Below are 15,094 nucleotides of genomic sequence, written 5' to 3'. Positions count from 1 at the left end.
AACGGCGCTATATAAATTAGCCAAATAATGTTATTGAGAAATACAGATATGTGTTGTAAACACACTTAAATCTTTAGTAATCCATTGTTGATTTCTTTTTCCGGAAGCCATATTGATTAGGAGAGATAATTCTGTGATTGTCAACAAACCATTCTAATCTGTTCTTTATCAAATATTTCGCTACTTTCATTAAACACAATGAAAGAGCAATAAGACGATAGGATGAGACTTCAGATGGATTTTTCCGTGGTTTTAAAACCGAGAGGATTTTTTTAACTTTCCAGACATCCGGAATAAATCCTGTTTCAAACATGTTATTAATTAAGGATAAGAAATATTGAACCGACATGTCAGAGAATGCTATAAAGAAGCTGTGTAATATTCCATCAGGACACGGAGAAGAGTTTGAGAGGGAATTAATTACTCGTTTTAATTCACTAACTGAGAAAGGAGAGTCTAGCCAGTTAGAATGAGATGGATATGAAATAAAAGAGGGCATTGCTTCGCATCTGGCAACTGAAGGAGGGGCAATCTTATCAGCAAAACCTATAATAATAGTAGTGTTTCCATTAGATGTACCTTCGTAATTTAAGCGACGTGCTTTTAATAAAGCCGAGAATCATTAAGAGCATCAACAATTTCTGAGTCTGAGAGATCGGTTGGAATACCTCTCATTCGGCCCATTCTTGTAAGGTTGGAATAAAAGATTTTAATTTATGGTATGAAAGTGCATAAATTTTTTTGACATATTCACTTGCCAAGTTTGCGGATTTAAATTCTATGGATAATTTATAACGGCTTTCGGGTAATAGATCCATTAACTATGCCAAGATTACTATTTTTAGAACTAAAAATGAATTTCCCTTGTTCGGTTCTTTGGACATTAACAAAGAATGGAGTCGTAGAGGACAGAGAATAAGTTAGTTCAGTACTTTTAGTTTCTGGTATTATGGTATCCTTCCAAGAGAGTTTTAGGTTTCATTGGATTGAGAAAGAGATTTAATTTTGAGTGGTACATCAAGACAGAGCGATGTTCTTCGTTTTCTAGAAGGGAGTATTGTAGAAACATGACTAGCACCAGATTCATAGCCATCTGTAATATTAAATATGGACTCGGGGTCAGGAGGACGATTTTCCTCTTCCTCCATTTTTTTAAATTGACTAACCGAAAAAAATAATTAAATAAAAAATTCAGTCTATTTGATTGATTTAATCGAAAACTAAATAAAACAAACAAATAATCAAAAACAAAAATGTAACAATAATTTCTTATCTGTAAGAAGTCTGAACAGGAGATAGGTAATTCGTCAAACACAGAGCACGACTGTACACTTCCATGGTTCGATGACTAATCATGTAAGGATCTAATTTTCTGTTTATTTGTATTGTAAAAAATACAAGCCGTAGTTGCGTAAATCAGTTTTTCCTTCTCCTGGGAAGTAAAATTTTTTTACATAGCGGGTTTTGCAAGCGCAGCGACGATATATAGATTAATTCGGGACTGGAAGAAATAAATAACAAATGCGGGAAAACGGTTCCATGATAACTCCTCAAAATGACGATTCAACACAGGTGATATAAAGTCATTAAAAGTGATGAAACAAAAACTAGGTTGAATAGTTACATAATGTAACCTAGTTTTTGTTTCATCATTTTCCTAGTTTTTGATGAAAAAAAAACTAGGTTAAATAGTTACATATATAACCTAGTTTTCGTTTCATCACTTTTCATAACTTTATAAAGCTTTTTATAGGTGTGTTGAATTGAAATTTTGATGAGTTATCCGGTCACCGTGTTTTCATTTTCAGTAATTTTGTTACACAGTGAAATGTGATAATTCATTGCATCATTAAAAAGTTATATAAAGTCATGGAAAGTGATGAAACATAAACTTTATTAACTGGGTTAAGTAGGTTAGCTTAGGTTAAAAAATATTTTCTTTTGCATTGTTTTTAATGACTTTATATCACTTTTTAAAAGTGTGTTGAATTGTCACTGTGTTGAGTTATCATGGAACAAATTTTGTTACTTAAATTTTTTTATTTAATTTATTTCTATTAACCCTTCAGTTGACGAAAAAGTGAGGTGACGTTAACATTTGTAATACATTCGTTTAACCCCTTCAGTAATCATTTAAAAATTAAAAATGGAAAAAAAAACACCTTTTTTATAGTTTTTTTTATCAATGAATTTTATTTACTCAAAATAAATATCCTCATATAAAAGCCATTTCGGGCCCAAAATGGGACTGAATATTGATGTTGTGGTGCATAGTGTGAAAAAATAATTAAAATTTTTCTTTAGTATGAACTCCGAATTCTGGCCGCCCGAGTATACTCGGGCATGGTCCTTAAGAGGTTAATAAAATAAGTGTGTTTTTATGTATATTTTTTTGCTGTGTAATTTTAGTTAGAAGTTTTTTTTTTGAAAATTAAAAATTTATATATGTTTATTTCCAGTAATAAAATATGAGAGCGTATTTCAACACCTTTCAAAAACAGTTTTTAGTTTTCGGATACATTCAGAAATATTCCATGTATGTATTTGAATTTTATTACAAAGTGGAAATACTCCAACCGTCTGAACGAACGTGGCTGAGGACCGAGCCATCGCTGAACAAGTACATTTTCAATTTGAGATTGCGGTATATGTTGATATGTAGCATGATTTGCTTGTGGGGAAGGGATGAATAATACATACATTTATATATACAAAATCATTTATTGTAAGAACAAATAAAATTTTATAGGTTTTACATTACATTACTCTTAAAAATATTATGAATATCTAGTCTAATGGAAACACAATTGCGACAATGCGTGGAAAATATAATATGTTGTAAAAAATTATATATTAATTTTTATCTCTCTATGATGAGAATGCAAAGGTGAAGAAAATTTACCTTAACATTATTATTAATGGCGTTGCCTAAAATCTTTTATCCGTACAGCGTTATTTATTTAGTTGCCATCAAGCAACGTTGTTAAAGAAGGATTGTATGCTTTCACAAAGACTTCGATGAAGTTGTTAAAGATACTATAGGCAGTTTAGTAACATTTTGTTAAAAATAGAAAAATTTACAAAACAAAAGAGTTGTGATCAATTATTTCACAGTAGTCCCCGTCCCTTACGCATCTAATAAAATCTTGGTTACAAAGTAAAGAATTAATCGTACAAAAATACCAATTGTCTATTTAACTCGACAATCAAATAAACATTCAATTACAAAAGTGCCGAAAAACATTCACAGGGTGTTTGAAAAAAATATTTCACAAACGCGTGAAAAAACAAGAAGCAAACTATACAGCGTAATTAATGAATAGTGTGTTTTTGCATTTTAAACTGATATCATAATATTATTTCAGTAAAGTATTATTGCTTTTGGTTAGCACCACATATTATTATGAAAATATGATTCCATTGTACTAGACGTCGGATTAACACTGAATTATGATTAAGGTGCTAGGTTTGCGTCAATAACATCTCTATGTATATGTATTGATATGTTGTCTAGGCTAGAATTGTAGAATCCATAAAATATGCAGCACGTCACAAAAGGCCAATTACCTGACTGTTTTACAAATCAATCCATCAAATGGCCCAGCATCTTTTGGTTAGGATTTTCTGATTACATTAGTCACACAATAGTGATTCATGTAAGTATATAACATAAGTAGGGTGAAATATATGATTTATTTTACAATAATCCGTGGATAATACTGAGGTTTATAGAAATAAAGATAGCAGTGTCCATAATTATTTTTAAAACATGAGAATTTTTACACATATTTTTCATTCATGATTATAAAATTATTGTTATTTTTTCTGGACATTGCTGCCTTTTTTCTATGTACCTCAATCGGTAGATAGAAAATAATTAACTCTCGCAAGTCATCTGGTTCAAAACATAATTGTGGTTATTCATGGTACGCAGAAAGAGATAATATTAAATGTAAAATATTTTATTGTTATTAAATATTACAAGAAAACAACATAATTGTAATCAAATACAAAAATTGATTACTGTATATAATAATGTGTACTTGTAGATTTCTTATACCATTCAATTAACAATTTGTATTTTATGATAATTATTGATTTCACAAATAATAATATTATCTCTGTCAAATATTTGCAGGAATTGAAAGTCAGGCGGCCCAGTAAAAGTGAGAGATTTCCAATAATTGAACATACATAATGCATAATAGGGCACTTATTTGTGCGCAAATAGATGGCAGAAGTTTAAGTCCCAGGAAGACATGCCACAATCAAGTGAAATAAATATTTCCGGCATGAATAACAGAACAGTCAAATATCATGTGGTTTGACAGTCATGTAATAAAATCTGTCATAATCATAAGTAAATAAAAATTAACGGGAAGATTGCAAGAGTCCCGCCTGACGTTCAATGCATCGCTGATATTATACTCTTGCCATCCAAATTACAAACACCGATGCAGTTAACAAATTACCTGATCATCGTAAGTACACGGGGACAAGACAAAAAGTTGCATCAATTTTATTTGATCGTTGTCAGGCAATGTCTTTGGAACATCGTGCTACCTTTATACATAACAAGTTAGCGCCTAAGTGCAGTTTTTTTGATGGGACGAGATCAAGAAGGGCGGCGCAATCTTGGAATTGTAGCAATGATGACCATTTATATTTGAGATAATAATGATGTACGGATGACTGATTGATCAAACATCTCACTGGACAGCAACAACCCAAGTTTATCATATAAATTGGCAAAGTTTTTGACATGCCCTCGCGCAATGGATGAACCGATAATAATCATAATAATAAAATAGTTTTAAAAAGCTGCATTAAAAAAAGCAAAAAATAACTAGTGAAAAATGATCTGTCTACGCGTCTTCCATCTCCCTTTAGTACTAAACGTAAACTTTATTTAGAGTACTCTCCTTACAAAACTAAACCTAACAAATATTTCACTTTTAATTTGCCGAACTATTCGATTTAAATGACACTATGTTCATTACAAACTAATATGATTTATAATTTCCCATTTCTCTTTTAACTATTCAACAGAGAGTAATGTCCGTGGAAGGAGGAAGTGGAAGATGTCACCTTTAAAGTGGTAAATCTGTTATAACTCCGTCCCGAGACTTCCTCGTTCCACGGGAAGTATTACTCTCGGCAACCCTTTCTTACATGTTCCCTATTCTAATAACACTGCACCACAGAAGTCATTCAAGTCTATATTAGGGAGCCTTATTGTGCTGTGCTTGGGTTTGGGCTACACTCCAGCTTTCTGAAACAACAAACAAAACAGTATTACAAAACCATTCGGAAAAAGAAACAGTACACACTTTCTCTAACCTTTAGAACACCAGACCCTTTTTGAGGAAAATCAAAAATGAACTGTAAAAGTGTTTCAAGTGCAAGCGATTTTGTTAAAAAAATTTATGCACTTTCTCACGGCATACAGGTTTAAATTGCATATAAAAAAAAATGGGCGAAATTCCAATGCCAGCAGGGCATGAACGGTTTGGCGAGAAAAAATTATTGTCACTGGTGCATAAATGATTTTCCAGAGGTTAAATAGTGCTGCGAGAATTAAAAAAATGTTTACAAAGTGCTTACACAATCGCAAAGCCAGGAAAAATGATGAAGAATACTTTTGGTAAGATCTAACACTAATGTAAGAAATTGATGACAATGGTTATGAAAATAATTATTTACAAAAAATGTGGGCTGTTCATTATTTGTAGGGATTTGTATACAAATTCTTTTGCAATAAGATATCAATAAAATTACTTCCATAAATATAATTTTATGCGTCGATTGTTGTGAACAATGCAGCAGTTGGACAGAACTGACAGCAAGCGCATAAACATGGAACTATGCGCTGATAGAGTAGAATAATGTTTAGACTGTTAAATAAATAAACTAAGAACACATTGACTGTTCCCAATTGACAATATCAGACATGTAGAAACAAATCATTATACATACAGCTTTTAATAGTCAGATTTATATTAGTACAACTTAGTAGCTGGACATACTGTACAGAGCCCACAGGTACTACTCTAGGCCCATCTTCCACAGGGATACGCAAGTTTCCAATACTCATGTCGCAAACAACTAATCGAGCACAGTACGTGTGAAATCACGAGACCCATGTCGCAACCAATCATTGTCGAATTCTCAAAAATTCAAAACTGGAATGCTTTTGAAACCTCACCCTAAACCAAACAGTTACGGTAGCTGTCATTTTCATATCAGTGTTCCTATAGCATTGATCTAATCACACGCATTGTTACACAATGTCGGACACAAGTGACACCATGTTTAAAGCCTCCATGATGTGAGCGGGCCTGTGTATGAAACTCCACACGCGCAGATGAATAATGACAGCTGCCAATATAGTTTAGATCAATCGTCGAAAATAGGATGCTTGTTTATTCCTGTGGAAGAAGTGCCTGACAGTACACTAACCGCTGACTCAAATCAAAGTACGCCCCATTGCTTGTTTGGTAACGTTGTTAAGGATAGCTCGCACATTGGCGGTTTGAACCTGACTTACCACTTAGCTGGTGAGAAGCGCAATGTTGATCTCCTTGACCATCTTAACCCTGTGCAGCATCTTTGAGAGCGGCTCCTTGCCCAGAGCCTGCGTGCTGTACCACACCGGGCTATCGGGCACACACGAGCGCTCCGGCATCAGGTAGAACACGTCGTTGCGGGTTTTTACACTCTCCGGACTGCAAACGATACATCAATTAGAATGCATAATTTAATATTTTTCCCATAATATACAGCATCTTTGATATACTCTCCGTATCACCCTAGGGCAACACCACCATCGAATCGAAATTTTGTTTAAAATGTATTTAAAATATGTCAACTATTTATTATGCTATTTTTTTTTTATCTATGGAGTTTTGAGAAGTGTTGCACTGTTCTTTAACCGTTTCGGACAGCCTTGCAGTGTCCATCATCAGGGAATATCACATCAATAATGAGGAAGAGCAACATGGTTCAATTGACAATACCACAAAACAAACAACATAATCAACTAATAATAGTTTATTGCAGAATGTTTAAATGTAGGCAGGGGTATGGCAATGCAATTATTCCATATTTTGAAATATTATTAAAAATATTCAAATTAACAATACATACGTAGAAAAATATTAAATACAAAAAATTTAAGTAGTTATAGTTAGACATTTATGGGGGTTATCAGTGGGATTCCAACCAGGCAAACATGGCAGTGATGATGGTTTTCTTTGATTGGCGTAGTCTGCACCATAAGCTTCCCAAGCGGAGGAGGAGAAGTGCTTTGAATGGGTGCTCTCGTCTCTCCAGGAACATTTCCGTGGCGCTGCAGTATCTCGGTAGGCGGAATAGTTGGCGATAAGTATTATTGTAAGCGACTTTTAGCTTTTGCCATTGGGATGCACTGTAATCTACCCACATTATTTTAAGAATAGATATTATCATGATTTGTTCAGGGGTATATCACATGTGGTCCACAAAAGGCTATAAACAAAACCGTATGATCTATAAGAAGAGATTAAATTTTTCCTGATTTGCCGCCTGAAACTTAAATTAGCAAGAGACAATATCGACATCAATTTAGGGTAATAAACAGTGATTCATTTACCATTTGGAGAGGTAAAACTCGTACAACTTCACAGGACACCTGAGAGGATTTTCTTCATTTTCTTGCTGCTCATAAACCTTCTTCTTTCGGGAATTGGCCTCTGAAAAATGAAGATTTCACAGTTAGTTCTCATAAACATAAATGAATGTTAATTATTTAGGTATTGACATATTGTCATCAATGCTACTAACCGAGGGCAGACTGCGGCGGGTAGAACCTGAGCAGGACATTCCTGGAGCCAGGGATTTTAGCAGCCCCCGGCTGGTTGGGATTCCTTTTCCAGTGCTTCATGATGTGGGAGAAGGACAGCTGCATATGTTCCTCTGCCGTCTATTAGTAACAAACAAAACATATTAAATACAACCATAGATATGTCAAAAGAACAATGTTTTCTTTGGGAGAAAAAATTTCCACAAGGTTTCTACAGTATTCATTTAAAAGAAGCCAAGAAAGAACTCTTGACCTTTAGAACATAAACATCAGGTCAGAATACTGCGATTAGTTCATCCAAGTTCACTCCAACCTTTCTTTAAAAAGACCTTCAATACTTCATCTCCAAAGATGACATAATGTTGTGGAAAATGAACTTACCACCAGGTTAAAGTGTTTAGTATTGAAGAACATGAGCGTAGACAGAAGGACATGTGGTGAGTGCGCTCCCAGCTGTTTGCTTTCCCACAGATGTTCTTCCTCCACTCTCGTTACAATATATTCTGCAACACAAAAGAATATCATACGTAAGTAAGCTTCAATCTAAATAGGTAACTCATTCGATGGAAATAAAGGTTTAATAATAAAATAAGGAAAAGGGACTTACGTGAGTCATTATAAAGAACAGAGAACTTTCTGGCAACTTCATCGAGGCATTCGGTGAATTTTTCATAGTAGCTGTCCGTGAAAATGTTGTCTATCCGACCATTCTCAAACAGGTATTGTTGTATTCCTGAAATGAAAACATTACATTTTATTATGACCTTTTGATAACAGAAACAACATGTGATACAAATTAATTTATAACCTCTTGACTAAGGGCAGCCTTTACCTGTGACAAAATAGATTACTTTGCAGGCTTGACCTGAGAAAAGGAGGATTACTATGCAGACTTGAACTGTAACAAGATATATTACTTTGCAGGCTTGACCTGTGACAAGGTAGATTACTTTGCAGCCTTGACTTGTGACGAGGTCGATTACTTTGCGGGTTTACCCTGTGACAAGGTAGATTACTTTGCAGGCTTGACCTGTGACAAGGAGGGTTACTTTGCAGGCTTTAACTGTGACAGGATAGATTAGTTTGCATGCTTGACCTGTGACAAAGTAAATTACTTTGCGGGTTTGACCTGTGACGAAGTAGATTACTTTGCAGGTTTGACCAATGGCAGGTTAGGTTAGGTAGAAATATAAAGGTATGGAGCTGACCTAAGACCAGATAGTAGATGGTGTCAGGCGCATACTCGCTGCCGTTGGGTTTGCGCACCTCCTTGACAAACAGGCACAGGGAGTAGTTGAGTTCATCGGCAGTGAGCTGCAGGATCTCAGACTTGAAAGGTTTCCGCCGCACCGAGCTCTTCTCCATCTCCTGGTTCTTGGTGACCACCCACTGCTTCCAGGCGTTCACGCCGAACGTGTACTGGAATGGAGATATGTAGTGTCAAATGATTGGAATTTTATATAATGATACGGAAGTAGAAGTCATTTGCAACAGCAACTAAGAACTGAATTATTCAGAGACCTAACCTAACAAATTTAAAGAATAATATGGAAGTATTGACAACTAGTAAAAGCATTAATTATTCCCAGATTACTTCAAAATAAAATGTCAATGATTTGTGAATTCAAAGAAAAACAAAATTTTACTTGTCATAATGGTAAGATCTTTGGCTCTGTGCCAGAAGTTGTGGGTTTAAAAAATAATGACAATAAATAAGCGTTCATAAGCGTCCAATAGCAGCGGTCATACGGGGAACTAAAGAAAGAACATAGTATCCACAAAATCAACACTAACGATGCCACCGAATGCAGAGTTACTGTTTTCAATTGATACAAGGTTTTCGCATTATGTACATACTGCGAAACGGTACTTTCTGTTATAATATTAAAGAACTTATCATTATTAATTAGACCGATCAGCAGCAGAGTTGACAAATGCGTCGGGTTCCCACTCAGGTGTCGAGGGTTCAATTCTTCTGCTAGCTAAGTCTTTCATCATCGAACAACCAAAAAAACTTCCGCTTATAATGATGTTAGGAATATTTAAAACATTGTCAGGTTATTCATAACCCGCTAATGTTTCTCTTTCTTTTTAACCTCTAGAGGCCGGACTCCTGCATTTGCAGTGTTGAAGAATCGTGCCCACAGACGGTATGAAGCACTGCAATTGCAGTGTCCACCTTGTATGTTTATTTTGGCTTTGGATATTACCTCTACTAGTCAGTTAAAGATGAAAATAAAAATATCAATTTATTAAGTATGTATGTATGGTATTGTCTACGTGTTGTCTTTAACGAAAATATCTTTTATTTATTTACTGTTTCTTGTCGGAAAGAAGAGATGTTAATTATTCAAAAAAGAAAAAAGCACACCTTCAAGCACATATTGGCGTCCGGTTTCTCCTGCGGTTCCCTCGGAGGTTCGGTGTGCACGGGCTGGGGCGGGGGTGCGGGCTCGTGCCTGCGGGCCCTCTTGGCGCGCGTGAGCGGGGGTGCTGGGGTGGGGGAGGGGGGCGGCAGGGCCCCGCCCCGCGAGCCACGCTTGCGCCCTGCAGCTGCAGCCGCCGCCGCTCGCTGCTGCTCCATTATGAGCTGGTGGTGGTGCAGAGGGGAGTTGTCGTCTAATGAGGACGGGTGCAGCACTGCAGGAAATAAGTTAATATTAATTAACACGTTACTTAAATAATTAAGTATTTTCAAAATGTTCCTAGATGGAGAGTCCAAACCAATTTTTTTCAAATTGTAGTTTTCATTACTTACTATTGTGTATTAAATAACTAAATTTAAAAAAAAAACCCTAATGTAAATTTGAAAAACCCTATTTGCTGTATTTTTTTTTTTAATTATAAACTTTGGTGCTGCTCGTTATTCCGCGTTCTTGGGGAGTAAACCGATTCATGTCGTGTCGATTTGTATTCTGCGTTTGTTTACTTCACAAATGTCAAAACCGAACTGACATTTGGTGCCATTTGCAAAAGTTATAGCGTTTTCCAATAGGGTGATTACTTTTGCCCCACCCTGTACTACATAACAAATTGCTTGGGGTCATCGATATACAATTTAGGGTCCCCCTCTTGAGAATGGGTAGGTTAAAAATGTTTTTGCAGGCATTGAATGAGCACATTGTCAAAATACTAACTACTTTTATTACTCCAAATAAGCTTAGGAATCACATCACTGGCTAAAGTCAGTCGGGAACACCTGTATGTATCTATCATACATTATATTTATCAAAACTGGCTTATACCATTTCGTTCAGATGCAACAATCCATCTCATTTATCCTGAAAATAACACATAACGAAGGGTTTTTTTGGACTCACTGGTGGGCATGTTGGGATGTGAGCTGGGCGTGATGGTGCTGGCCGTCATGGCAGACTCCAGGTCCACGGCGGGCTCTTCGTACTCCGTGGCCATCTTCAGCGCCATCTGCAGCACGTCTTCGCCAAAGGCCGGGTTGCCAGTGTCCATGGGGTCGGGGCTGAAGCCGCCAGAGGCTGGCGAGGCCAGAGCTGAACGGGCATCGGTATCAACAAGTTAGTATAGTGGTACACATATAATAGCAAACTGCTATTTTATTTAGATGGAAATATGATACTTCATACCGTTTGTCTAATAATAAATGGCATATGTTAGCGTTTAGTACTTGGGCATCGACATAAATGATAAATAATGATCCTAATCTTCACCAAAATCCTCACCACCAACACAAATGTAAATCTCCGTTAGCATTATTAGTGGGTGTATGGAACAAACTTCCACAACGTGTCACCGATGCTACAAATATAAATCAATTTAAGATTCCATTGGATTCCTATTTGGAGAGAAGAAAGGATACCTTATTTTTTAAATTGAATCAACTCAGTTATTTTAGACCTTATTGTGAAATTGGATATGAGCGCTCATCAAATAATAATGTGTAATAGGGAATCCAAATTTTAGGGAGTTCTAACTATTGGGACTGTTGTAACGACAACAGTCAACAGCTGTATCTTACTTGCCACCGGCAGAATCGTATTGGATAGAAATATTCAAAAAGACGTCCAGTGGGAAGGTACATAACCAAAAAAGCCATTAGAAATAACGCATAATATCGTTAAAAAAGTGTAAAATGTTAAACACCTTTTTATTTATTTGGCACCAAGACAGCTAAATCGATACATAGTCATATACATGGTCAATTATACAACTACTCATAAGAATTGGGCATTGACGGCATTTAGTTATATTTTGATGCAGTACTGTGTAATAAGCTATACACGTATATTCATGCTCGACGGTTTGACTCGATCAAACATATTAACTTGGAACTATGCTCGTCGTTGCGTTCACAAGCTCGAGAAGCTCTGCACAAGACGCCGTAGATATATCACCAAGACCCTCAGTCAAATCGTAAATTTCTGTCAAACATCGAGTGAGAATTACGGTCATTGAACAAAAGGCATCAAGCGAGACGGTACACACGTTAAGACATGTTCGAATGAGCGTAAAACCATTGAGCATGAACGAGCGTGGGTATTATCACTAGCTTTACAAATTTGCATGCCCCTTGTTATAGACAACAGAGACTGCATTGGAAACTGCAAGAATGTATTTTTAGGTGTGGTTTAGGCCAAATTATAGTTACACGGTAGCTAAGTTTAATTTTAAACCACAGTCGTTTATCTCCTGTTACAAAAATAGAGAGTACAATAATATTGTATTACAGTGTATAAAGACAATAATAATTTGAAAACAAAAGGATTTTTTACCAAGCCTTTTTAAAGTAGGTGTCAGTGGTCGCAAATTCACATAAGCACTAAGCGCTTTTCGCAATGCAAACAATGTTTACGTTTCCGTCAGATAATTTAAGATTATCAAATTATTTCTTATTCTATACGACAAAAACACTCTAGACTTCTGACACTCGGTTCTTTATCCGCAATCTATTTTATGACTTTAAACAATGGAATGAAATTTAATATTTGTTTGAAGAACAACCAGTACGTTTACAAATATAAATAAACACTTCAATGGACACCATAAAGCTTCGAAGCTTATTTTCATAATACCATCGAACGGCGACCACGTTTACATGTCAAAGACAACTTACATTTCTATGATTCATATGAATCCACACCACAGAATGGATCTTCAACTGTTGTGCAGGTAAACCCATAAACAATTTTCTGGTCTTCAGTTGACATAGTATGATCAGCAAAATTGACAAAGTGATGGGTGCAAAATGGTTTGGTACAACTTCTACGATGCTAATTTTGGGTTCAGAAACATGGTTTTAAACAAATTTAAATGTTAAAGAAATTATAATAATTTACAAGCACGATAATAGCAAAAAATATGTCAATATAATTATTTGCGATGGTCTCGAATTGATAAACATGTAATGCACACCTGCGCCATCATGCCTACATGTAGAATTATTATTATTATTTAATGAGCAGAAAGTATTATGCTGATGCGCTCATATGTGATTTCACAATAAGTTGCAGTAAATTGTAGTGTTATTTGTGTTCTTAATATAATAAATAATGACATCACAAAGTGATAAGCTTTGAGAAGAAATTTTCTTTGAAAAATTTAAATTGTAGTGATTTATTTTTGGGGTATTATGCAGTGTTGCGATACCTCCTTTTTTAGCCAAAGTTTCAGATAACATTACATCATCAGGGCAGATGTGTGACGATGAACACTGTCTGATGGACACCGTAATGCTGTCTGAAACGTTGGTAAAGAAGGAGGTAGCGCAACATGGCATAATACCCCAAAAATAAATCACTATAATACTTTTGGCCATGAAAATCTCAAATCATATATCTACAGTAAATTGAGTTGTTTTAAATTAAAAAATAAGGTAATCCTTTCTTCTCTTCAAATATGAATGCAATGGAGCATGAAATTGATTTATATTTGTACAGGGTGGCCACAAAAAACGGATTTCAAAATTCCCTGATAATTCCAGGTTTTCCAGGGCAGTTTCTATATTTTTCCCTGATATGTTTTATTTGGTATAAGGACATATCTTTCAAAATTTTATTTTTGAAACACGATTTTCATCTACGCCAGAAAATTAGAACAGATACATAAATAAAGGGAATTCCGTCATCTAAAGCATTTATTATTTCCTTGCACCACAATGATCTATTCAAAACAAAATACACTTATTACAAATTTATGATATTTCGCCTGAAGACAATTTGTGTACAAATGAAAAGACCAGACAAAAATAGACAAATAAACAAAAGTAAGTACAGTAGAACCCCGATAATTCGAAAAAACGCGTAATTCGAAATTTTCGCCAAAAAAATTTTCGCAGAAAAATTTTTTCATACAGAAATTTTTTTAATTAGAAATTCGTTAATTCGTAATTTATTATTGTCCGCGCACGAAAATTTGTTCGTGAAATTCGAAAAAAATTGATTTTTGCGAAAATAAATCATAATATTTCGTAAATCTGAATCTAAAAGTCAGCCGTGGCGGTAAAACGCCGAAAAATGTATTTTTACGTGGTTATACATCGTCCTAATTAGTATTATTATTTTGTAAATCTGAATCGATTTACACTGGAATGTTGTATTTTTTCAAATTTATTTCGAATAAGTATCCGAGTTTGAAGGGCCGAGAAAATACGTTTTATGCGGATATATGTCGTAGTTTTACGAGTTTACACTAAATATCTGTATTTAAAGGGTCGGCCGCGACGAAACTCGGCCGCGAAATTTCGATTTACGCGTAAATGTATAGTATATTTACGAATTTATTTCGAATATTTGAATTTAAATGGCCCGCTGCGACGGAAATCGGCCGCGAAATCTCGATTTACGCGTAAATATATCTTATTTTTACGAATTTATTTCGAATATCTGAATTTTAAAGGGCCCGCCGGAACGGAAATCGGACGCGAAATTTCAATTTACGCGGAAATATATCGTATTTTTACTAACTTTAATTCGAATATTCGAGTTAAAAAATACGGCGCGACGGAAATCGGCCGAAAAATTTCGATTCACGCCGAAATATGACATATTTTTACGAATTTACTTCAAATATCTGAACTTAAAAGGCCGGCCGCGACGAAAAACTGCTGATGAAATTCGATTTACGCGGAAATATTTCATATTTTTACGAATTTACATCAATAATATCTTAATTTAAAGGGTCGGCCACGACGGAAATCGGCCGCGCATTCTCGATTTACACGGAAATATATCGTATTTTTGCGAATTTTTTTCGAATCTGAATTTTAAGAGCCGGCTGCGA

General features: G+C 35.3%; 1 protein-coding gene across 2 annotated transcripts in view; it reads right to left on the bottom strand.

Moving 5' to 3' along the window:
• Positions 1 to 2,701: 2,701 nt before the first annotated feature.
• woc (zinc finger protein without children) overlaps positions 2,702 to 15,094 on the bottom strand; it is a 38,612-nt gene continuing 26,219 nt past the window's right edge. The window contains exons 11-19 of one of the 2 annotated variants that reach the window (XM_089640410.1): positions 11,161 to 11,349; positions 10,212 to 10,480; positions 9,049 to 9,259; positions 8,448 to 8,573; positions 8,222 to 8,343; positions 7,822 to 7,960; positions 7,631 to 7,730; positions 6,548 to 6,725; positions 2,702 to 5,272 (exon numbers count right to left, since the gene is read on the bottom strand). In XM_089640410.1, the coding sequence (XP_089496536.1) occupies positions 6,551 to 6,725; positions 7,631 to 7,730; positions 7,822 to 7,960; positions 8,222 to 8,343; positions 8,448 to 8,573; positions 9,049 to 9,259; positions 10,212 to 10,480; positions 11,161 to 11,349 (1,331 nt within the window). In that variant the 3' untranslated portion in view covers positions 2,702 to 5,272; positions 6,548 to 6,550. Of the gene's footprint in view, positions 5,273 to 6,547; positions 6,726 to 7,630; positions 7,731 to 7,821; positions 7,961 to 8,221; positions 8,344 to 8,447; positions 8,574 to 9,048; positions 9,260 to 10,211; positions 10,481 to 11,160; positions 11,363 to 15,094 lie in introns of both variants that reach the window. The other variant, XM_089640409.1, reaches the window with a different exon arrangement.

This window comes from Hesperophylax consimilis, chromosome 15, assembly GCF_061612785.1.
Source record: "Hesperophylax consimilis isolate HC1 chromosome 15, BYU_Hcon_1.0, whole genome shotgun sequence".
Taxonomy (NCBI): Eukaryota; Metazoa; Arthropoda; class Insecta; order Trichoptera; family Limnephilidae; genus Hesperophylax; species Hesperophylax consimilis.
Note: the sequence above shows the minus strand (reverse complement) of the source record. Positions and strands in the feature narration are given on the sequence as shown.